At 40.8% G+C, this 9,995-nt stretch overlaps 2 protein-coding genes across 3 annotated transcripts in view; one reads left to right on the top strand and one right to left on the bottom strand.

The window, feature by feature from the left end:
• The window catches only part of LOC122934742 (oocyte zinc finger protein XlCOF6-like), a 398,458-nt gene that overhangs the window by 174,699 nt on the left and 213,764 nt on the right, over positions 1-9,995 (bottom strand). The window lies entirely within an intron of this gene.
• On the top strand, positions 10-7,327 carry LOC122934821 (gastrula zinc finger protein XlCGF62.1-like). Of its 2 annotated transcripts, XM_044290525.1 has the most exons (3): positions 10-223; positions 3,808-4,671; positions 6,637-7,327. In XM_044290525.1, exons 1-2 carry the CDS (start codon positions 76-78, stop codon positions 4,656-4,658), a joined length of 999 nt encoding a protein of 332 aa, XP_044146460.1. In that variant the 5' UTR covers positions 10-75; the 3' UTR covers positions 4,659-4,671; positions 6,637-7,327. The 2 variants fall into 2 exon arrangements, with proteins under 2 accessions (XP_044146460.1, XP_044146459.1); XM_044290524.1 differs by lacking the exon at positions 6,637-7,327 and having other exon boundaries at positions 3,808-6,622.

Here is a 9,995-nt window from a genome sequence, read left to right as displayed (position 1 = left end):
GCTGCTGAGCGGAGAGGTGAGCGCTGCTGGGAATGCTGGGACATTATACAATAACGCCAAGGGAGGCGTCTGGTAATGACTGTATTCTTGTGTTGTCAGGTGCCTATAAGATGTCAGGATGTCGCTGTCTATTTCGCCATGGAGGAGTGGGAATATTTAGCAAAACACAAGGATCTGTACAAGGACGTCATGATGGAGAATCAGCAGTCTCTTACATCACCAGGTAAGAGGAGACCTTCCATGACTGTAGAGGAGAGAACCGTTTTGAAAGTTAGTGTTGAAGAAGCGGTTGTAGATCCACTGTGCCACTGAACAGATTTGGCTTCGGGCTTTTCCAAAAGGAGTAATTGGACCCCATGCTTTTCACCCTTTTATTCATATGGACTCTACTGTGGGGGAACAACCAGACCACCTCCTCTTGGAGTAGTTTCTATTCAGTGGCTGCTCATCCATAAGTGTAATCAGGAAACAAGCTGAGGTCAGGGCAGGTAGTGTTTGTGCAATCCAGTAAACAGTCAAAAAGTCAGGCAGCAAAGGGTGAAATCCTGTTAAAAGGAAGAGATTGATACATGGCAAATGAGCAGAGTAATGATGCACCTTCGCAGGAACCTGGCAACTAGTACCAAATGCTCAGGCACCCTTCCACAGGGGAGGGTGCCTAAAATAACCCTGGCTAGTCATAAGCCAGACAGATTAGGACAAACACGAGCTGGCCCCTAAAGAGCCAGAGGAAGTACACAGTCCTGAAGCAAGTCTAGTGGTGGTTTTAGGGTGACACATTGCACCAATATATGGTGAGGAAGATCTTGTAGGATATGGAACTGTGCTCTATTATAGGAAAGGAATTGTTGCTTTTAGGCTTTTTGTAAAATCTGTTGCAAGAATTGCTGTCAATTAGTCCCACAAAAAAACAACCCATTTTTTTTTTTTTTACACAAAAGTTGCTAAAACATATATAACATGTCACGTAAAGTAGGGAACAATGCAGCTCTAAATTCCACCCGCAACACTGTCCCTACCTACGTGGGTGATCTTTCCTAAATGGCAGTCCCCAACTGGTCGAAGGTCCATAACCTGGATAATTGCATGGGACCTAAACGAGAGGGGAAACAAAAGTCAGACAGGCCAGAGAATAAATGTCAGAAACAAAATGAGAAATAAACTAGGAGTCCAATACCAGAGTGGGTTAGTTGTCAGAAATCCAGAGGTACAAACAGTGAAGCAAAACATTCTTGTGTGGCAAAGAGGACCAATCACAGTCAACTTTGGCCAAAAGTTGTCTGTTTAAATACTGGAAGCACATGATGCCAGCAACAAGCCTGATTGGTACCTGGTCCCTGATAGGTTGACCAGCCTCAGCAACTAAATAGTGGTGGCTAGAGGCTAGGATCACAGCAATGGTGTAAGCAAGTACATGACAGTACCCACCTTTAAGGAGGAACCACTGGACCCTTAACCAACGACCCATGCTTATCCAGATGAGTTTCATGAACTTTCTTAATTCATTTGTCTGCATGCATATCTCTATAAAAAACCCATGATCTCTCCTTTTGTCCATCACATTTCCAGTGAGCCAGATATTGTACTTTACCTTATCTTACTCTTCTGGAACCTAAAATTTTAGTGACCTCATATTCCAGCTCTCCATGCACCTCATCCGAAGAAAAAGGTCTCAGGAGGGATGAGAGAAGTGACATATTTATAGAGTAGAGACCTGTGGAACATTATAGAGTAGAGACCCTTGTGGGGTCATAGAAAGAAACCCCCAAAAAGTGACACCATTTTGAAAACTACCCCTCTCAAGGAATAAATCTAGTGGTGAAGTAAATGCTTTGATCCAACAAGAGTTTCATAGAATTTAGAAACACATTTCTAACATAAAGTTGTTTTAGCATCAAATTCTTCATTTTCACAAGGGGTAACAGGAGAAAATGCACCCCACAATTTGTTATGCATTTTTTCTTGAATACGGCAACACCCCATATGTGATCAAATACCGCTGTTTGGGAGTACGGCAGCATTCAGAAGGGAAGGAGCGGCATCAGGATTTTCTAACAATTTGCTGAAATGAGTTTAGGGCCCATAACATTTTTATTTCTTCCCCAATGTAGCTGTTTGGGGGCTTGATTTTTGCGGGACGGGCTGTAGTTTTTATTGGCATCCTTCATGTTTGTATATGTCGTTTTGTTCAATTTTTATACAATTTTTTTTGTGGTTGTGAAGTGGACAAAAATGGCAATTCTGTCAGTGTTGTTTATTTTTATTTTTTATGTGGTTACTCTTGCAGTAAATATTATAGGATTATTTTGTTCTGTGGGTTGATATGGCCACAGAACAAAATAATTTATATTTTTTAATGTTTTACAACTTTTTCAGAATAAAATCACTTTGGTGTTAAAAATGAATTTTTCTTTGCCCTATACTAAAGTCCATAAAATGTTTGTTTTCACCAATGTAGCTGTGAGGGCACTTGTTTTTGTGGGACAGGCTGTAGTTTTTATTGATATATATGACTTTTTGAATACTTGTTATTTATTTTTTGTGGAGGTGAGGTGACAAAAACAGGAATATCATCATTGTTCGTTACATAATTTATTTTTACAGTGTTCACCTCGTGGGATTTGTAACATGATACTTTTATAGATCAGGTCATTACGAATGCGCCGATACCAATTGTGTTTTTTTTATTTTTTTCATATGAGAAAAGACAATTTTATTTTTTATTTATAAAAGAAATTGTTATTTTTTTTTTCAACTTTTTTTCTTTTATTTTTCCCCCACCTTTTTCTTGAAGATCCAGTGGGCTTGATAGTCATCTATTGCAATGCACTGTATTGTCACTGTTACACTTACACCAAGCCTGATCTGCCTTAGGTACATGGCAGCCCGGATGCCTTTGTAAGTTAGCATACAGTTACATCCAATTGCGTGAAGTGGTTAAAGATTCATAATCAACTCAGTAAGAAGTTTCAAGTTTTTTCACATTCCTATTTAGAAAGAGTTAAAGGGGTATTCCAGTTGGAGCAAGTTATCCTGTATCCACAGGATAGGGGATAACTATCAGATCGGTGGGCGTCCTACTGCTGGGGGCACCATACCCCCTGCAGGCTGCTCCCCTGAAAATACCGAAGAGGCGCACAAATGCACGCGGCCACTCCATTCATTTCTATGGGAGTTCCAGAGATAGACAAGCACTGTACTCCACCCCAGTCATTTCAAGGGAGCAGCAAGGGGCCTGCCGGGGGTATAAGGCCCCCGTTCTTGTGATCGGTGGGGGTCCCAGCGGTAGGGCCCCAACCGATCTGGTAGTCATCCCAGGGAATAACTTGTTCTAACCGGAATATCTCTTTAATGAAAATAAATCAGTAAGTTGTATGTGCACTAAGATTGGCAAAAAATCTAGAAAGCAACAATGGAAAAAATTATTCTTCCTAAAAGCCAAAAATAGGTAGGCAGTGAAATGGTTTAGGGGATTCAGAGGCTGAGAATTGAAAAAGATAGGTGTAAGTTAAAAAAGAAAGAGGAAAGTAATTGTCATAATATGTAAAGCAAAATAGAGCACGACAACAAAACCAGAAGATGTACAAAAACTTGTTGAAAGGAAAATGGAGTTGTTGGCCAAGAAAGCCAATCAAATCACTTTAACTTTTACAAAGACTGCCTGAAAAATGATAGTTGGAATGGTAGTGGTTGCCACTAGCACCAGTTTTAATAATTTCTCCTATTTATTTTATGTTTCCTGTCTCGACTGATTAATAAAAAAAAATTGGATCTGGGAAAGTAAGAAAATTTTGTTTCATTTTCTAGGTGAAGACAGGATAAGATATTCCAATAAGCATCTCCATTTCTCTTCCTACCATCAAGCAGAAGATAACAATACCACACAAGCTAATTCAATAACTCCTAATGTACCCTCAGTTCTTCACAGAGGAGATCTATCCACCGATACTTCTGGACACAAGAAACCTTCAACACTGATTGGCAGAACAAGAACTAAACAGAAACATTTTAAAAGGAATTCTAATCTTTTCTTGCTTGAGAGAAATCATGGAGTGAAAAAGTCATTTTCATGCTCAGAATGTGGAAAATCTTTTAGCAAGAAATTATTTCTGGATCAACATCAGAGAACTCACACAGGAGAGAAGCCATTTTTATGTTCAAAATGTGGGAAATGTTTTAGTCGGAAATTACTACTTGTGTACCATCTAAGAAGCCACTTAGGGGAAAAACCATTTTCATGTCCTGAATGTGGGAGGTGTTTTAGTCAGAAATCAAATCTTCATAGACATCAGCGAGCTCACACAGGGGAGAAGCCATATTCATGTTCAGAATGTGGGAAATGTTTTAGTCGGAAATCACAACTTAAGATCCATCTAAAAAGCCACTTAGGGGAAAAGCCATTTTCATGTCCTGAATGTGGGAAGTGTTTTAGTCAGAATTCGTATCTTCTTAGACATCAGAAAGCTCACAGAGGGGAGCTGCCGTTTTCATGTCCTGAATGTGGAAAATCTTTTTGTCAGAAATCGGATCTTCATAGACATCTGCGAGCTCACACAGGGGAGAAGCCATTTTCATGTACTGAATGTGGTAAATGTTTTAGTCTGAAATCATCTTTTGTTAGACATCAAAGAGTTCACACCGAAGAGAAGCCATTTTGATGTCCTAAATGTGGTAAGCGTTTTATTCAGAAATCAGATCTTCATATACATCAGAAAGATCACACAGGGGAGAAGCCATATTCTGAAATCGTGTTTTGTTAAACATCAGAGAACTCACACAGGGGAGTAGCCATTTTCATGTTTAAAATGTGAAAAATCTTTTAGTCAGAAATCACGTCTTGTTAGACACCACAAAGTTCACTCCGAGGAGAAGCCATTTTCATGTTCAGAAAGTGGAAAATCTTTTAGTCATATTTCAAGTCTTGCTAAACATCAGAAAACTCACACGGAAAAGAGAAGCCAATATAAGTCAGAAATACAAGACATAATGTAACTTACACATTCTTACTACAGATGGCAGGATCTCAGTCTGTGAATCAGTTATAGATACAAGCCAGGTCTTGTTTTAAAGCTGACAATCAGGAGAAGAGAAATCCAGCACTGCATGGGGATCCTGGTAAAATCTCTTTTATTTCATGTGATAAAACATCCAACAGACCAGTATAGAAGTCGCAAATATGTTTCAGACCCATCGGTCTTTACTCATAGGATAGTTTTCTACTTGCTTCAAGGAAAGCGGCAGTTGGGGAGTTTGACTGGGGCAGCACACCTGTCAACCCATTACACAGATGTCCTCAGGTGAGCTGAGGGAGGATGGAAACCTCCCATTGATAACTATGCTATGAGTAAAGACTGTTGGGTCCTAAACTTGTAAACAACTGCACCAGTATGTTGGAAGTGCTACTTTATAGAATAGAGAGATTTTATCTGGATCACTGTGCAGTGCTGGATTTCTCTTCACGTTTGATAATTTGCTCCAAAACCTTCCATGCATTTAGAGAGTATCCATGAGAAAAGGGGTGAGCTGAACTGTGTTATTTATTTGAAGCTGACAATCTAGGCTTCAAAACAAGATCATGGTCCAAGGCCTTTAGAAACAGGTGCCAGTGAAAGCTGCATAAACCTGCAGCTCTTACTCACGAGACAATTTCTAAGGGCTATATCTCCTCATGTGAAGCAGGTAATGATCCTGTAGCGGCACCAAAATGCTTGATGACCTCTCACCTTGATAAGTGCACAGGACCTAAACTAAAGGGGAAACAGAAGTCAGACAGGACAGGTTGGAACCAGAGAATGAACCAACATGAGAAACAAACTCTTGAGTATAATACCAAACAGTTCAATACCAGGAAGTTACATCAGGAGTCAAATTGTCGAATTCAGGAATGGGTCAGCAATCAGAAATGCCGAGGTACAAACAGTGGCGCAAAAAAGACCAATCACAGGCAACTGTGGCCAGTAGTTGCCTGTTTAAATATTCTGCCAACAATAAGCACATCATGCCAACACCAAGCCCAATTGGCCCAGCTTCCCATAGCCACCATAGCGATGCAGAGATTGCCATGGTAGCGCGGGCAGATAAGTACATGGCATACCTATACTTATTTGGGAAAACCATAATCATACTGACCTGCAGAATGAAGGTAACATATTTTTATAAAACGTAATGAAATAAACCCATAAGTTGTATGTGCCCAAGACTGCCCAAAAAGTTGGAAGGCAACAGTGGAAAAAATGATTCATCCTAAATGCCTAAAATATGCCACCAGTAATGGGGTTTGAGGATACAGAGAATCGAAAGGATAGGTGTAAGTAAAAAAAGAAAGAAAGTAGTTTTCATAATATATAAAGCACAAATAAAGCATGACAGCGAAGACAAAAGAGAACATGTATTAAAGCTTGTAGGGAAATAAAATTGAGTTGTTGCCCAAGACAAACAATCAAATCCCTTCTTTAATTTTCCAAAAGCTGCCTTAAAAAGTATAGTTGGAATGGGATTGGTTGCCATTAGCACTGGTTTTGATAATTTCTCCTATTTACGTCATGCTTCCTAACTTGATATTGTCTCAATAAAGCTCGATTATTATAAATAAAATTTGTTTTGGGAAAGTAGGAAAATGTTGTTTTAATTTTCTAGGTGAAGACAGGATGAGAGATTCCCATAAGCATCTCCATCTACCACCCTATAATGAAGTAGAAGATAACAATCCCACACAAGATGATTCAATAATTCCTAATGTACCCTCAATCCTTCACAGCTGAGATCTATCCACTGATACTGCTGGTCACAAGAAACCTTCATCTAAGCAATCATTAATTGGCAAAACAAGAAAAAAAATGAAATGTGGGAAACATTTTAAAGGAAATCTGATCTTTCCTTATATGAGAGAAATCACAGAGATAAAAGGTCATTTTCATGGTCAGAATGTGGAAAATCTTTTACCAGGAAATGTATTCTGGATTGACATGAGAGAACTCAGACAGGAGAGAAGCCATATTCATGCCCAGAATGTGGGAAATGCTTTTGTCGGGAAAAAAAAAGTCTTGCTACACATGAGAGAACTTACACTGAAGAGAGGACACTACCGGTCAGAAGTACAGGACATAATGCAACTCAAACATTCTTACTACATATGGCAGGATCTCAGCTTGTGAAGAAACTATCGATGCAAGCCAGGTCTTATTTTAAAGCTGACAATCATGTGAGGAGAAAGCCAACACTGCACAGGCATCCAGGTAAAATCTCTTTATCCCATGCAATAAAACATCTTACAGATCAGAAAAGAAGTCGTTAATATTTTTCAACCCCAACATTTCTTATTTATGGCATAATTTGCTACCTGGTACAAAGAACAGTAGTAGTTGGGGACTTTTACTGGGACAGTATAAATGACAAACCATTACATAGGTTTCTTAAGGTGAGTGCAGGGAGGACAAAAACCTCCTGTTGAGAACTGTGCGATGAGTAAAGGCTGTTGGATCTGAAACTTGTAACTGACTTCTGTACCGGTATGTTGAATTTTTTATCGCATGAATAAAGAGATTTTATAAGGCTCCAGTGCAGTGCTGGAATTCTCTTCATGTGTTTGTGTCACGGTCATTTTGGTGTTTGACCGTGACGCGGTTGCCGTGCAGACTGGTTGCCAAGGGCAACGTATAGTTTGTGGTTTGCACGTGCACTTCCCCTTTAAGGTGTGCCTCCCTGCTGAGCAAGGGGTTAATCTTCTGGCTACTGGGGATTAAGGTGTTTCCTGGGTGTGGCCGCAAGCTTGATATAAACCTGTGGCTTGCTTGCTGGTTACAGTTGTACTACAGCCTTGCTTGGTGTTGGAGCTTTCCTCCCTGCCTGGGTGTTCCAGCCCAGTCCTTTAGGGCCACCTTATGAAGCAGAAATTGTCCTCCCTTTTCTACTCTCCCTGTACCTTTACCCTCACTTGTTGTTTGTTAGGTGTGGGTTTATGTTCAGGGTGTGTTGTACGGCTTCTTGGTTGTTACATGTCTGGGCTGTTGTTGGTGTTTGTCCCTACTTGTATGTTTGACGTTTGCCCTGTATGTTGAAGCCTGTATGCAGCGCTGTTTGGGGCTGCCATGCACTGTGTGAGAATGGGGGGCTCTGGCATAGTTGGTTTGCTGGATTCCTGTGTGGGTTGTTTGTACTGTGACCTGCTGTGTGTTCGGGCTCCTGTACTGATGCACGGGTTCTAGTTGTGGACGCTTCGGCAGGTAAGTGAGTTGTCTTGTTGTTCTTACCTGCCAATTCTCTAGCTGTGTATGATCTCTCCTCTTCCCTGCTTCTAGGCCTTTCGAGACTTCTGTTCCTTCGTGTTGTGGATGAACAGGTCGTCTCTACCCTGCTCCTATATGAGGGATTTCCAGGGGGACTCAGGATATTAGAAATCCAGGGTATGAGCTGTCCCACCATCAGGGTCCGCTCATACGGTTAGGAGTTAGGGAGAGGATTAGGGACACAATAGGGGGTGACCTGCTCCCTTATTCCAGCGTACTGGCCTAGCAGCTACCCTTTATCCTTTTTACATTGTACGGTTTAGGGTTTCCCCCACTCCCCACCGTGACAGTTTGATCCCTTTCTCCAAAGCCTTCCATGCACTTTGGGACTATCCATAAGAAGATTGGTGAGCTGGACTGTCTTCTTTATTTAAAGTTGCCAATCTAAGTTTTAAAACAAGACCATGGTCCAAGGCCTTTAAAAACTGGTCCCAGTGAAAGCTAGGGCTATATCCGATGTGGAGCAGGTAGTAATCCCGGTCTTGTTTAAAAGCTTAGATTATTGGCTAGAAACGAGACCTAGATTGCAACTTGGCTGCAACACAGCCAGATATATTGCAGAAAAAAGTGTCCCACCTCTTCAGCCAGCTGTGATGTTGGCTAGTGTGGAGGAGGGGAGAAGTCCAGTGTAGGAGCTGTGAACAGGCTGCATAAGGAGAGATTATTTTTGCCTGTGCAACTGTATATGGGCACAGAAGGAGGGTAACATGGACTTCTGTAAATGTTATTAACCCCCCACCCCCCATCAATTATAGAGCATACCTATTCTAATTGTCTCTGAGCCTAATTATGCTGTTCATTCACTCCATGACCCAGAAGTTTACCAGCATCTAAATCATATCACAAATTAGTTGAGCAAAGCACAATAACATATTTTAACTCATTGACTGTTGCTGCAAATTATCATTTTTAGGTAGTGTACCTAGTTAAAAAAAAGTATTCAGTTGCTTGAAACCAGATTTTTTGCCTTTCCAGTTCTGGTGATTTGTGCGTGTACACGTGGACAAAATTGTTGATACCCTTCTGTTAAATAAAGAAACACCCATAATGATCACTGAAAGAACTGACAAGGGCAAAGGCGTTGCTAGGGTCTCAAAAGATTCGGGTACCAAGTCCCAATAAATATTGCCTAGTTCTCTAAGTCGCTTCCCGCTCCCCCCACACACAACGCATTTAGCTGTACTTGCTATACATTAAAAGACAAAACATGCAATGCGACAACTCACTGCAATATAGAGTACAAAATTGCATAATAATTACAAGTGCTACACTATAAGTGAGAGATACTTGACAAATCGTTTTGTACAAAATTATTTGAGCCCGTCTGCCGCACGTCAAGGCGATCTCTGTTAGACGGGTTCCTAACACTAAATTCTACCTGTTAAGTGCCATGACGGCTACCATACACTTCAGGGAGTGTAGGTTCCACATGCATGCTGGGTCTGCTTCAATAACTGTCATTTTGGGTGCCAAAATGTGCGGCAGACGGGCATTGACATGCGGCAGACGGGCTCAAATAATTTTGTACAAAACGATTTGCCAAGTATCTCTCACTTATAGTGTAGCACTTGTAATTATTATGCAATTTTGTACTCTATATTGCAGTGAGTTGTCGCATTGCATGTTTTGTCTTTTAAAGTTGTTCCCTGCCATAGCAATGTGCTCCTGCGGTTTGGTATGTGCTGAGTGACCCCCTTTTTTGTCTTTCTT

This window comes from Bufo gargarizans, chromosome 4 (genome assembly GCF_014858855.1).
Source record: "Bufo gargarizans isolate SCDJY-AF-19 chromosome 4, ASM1485885v1, whole genome shotgun sequence".
In the NCBI taxonomy this organism is placed as follows: Eukaryota; Metazoa; Chordata; class Amphibia; order Anura; family Bufonidae; genus Bufo; species Bufo gargarizans.
This window is presented reverse-complemented; position numbering and strand designations above follow the sequence as displayed.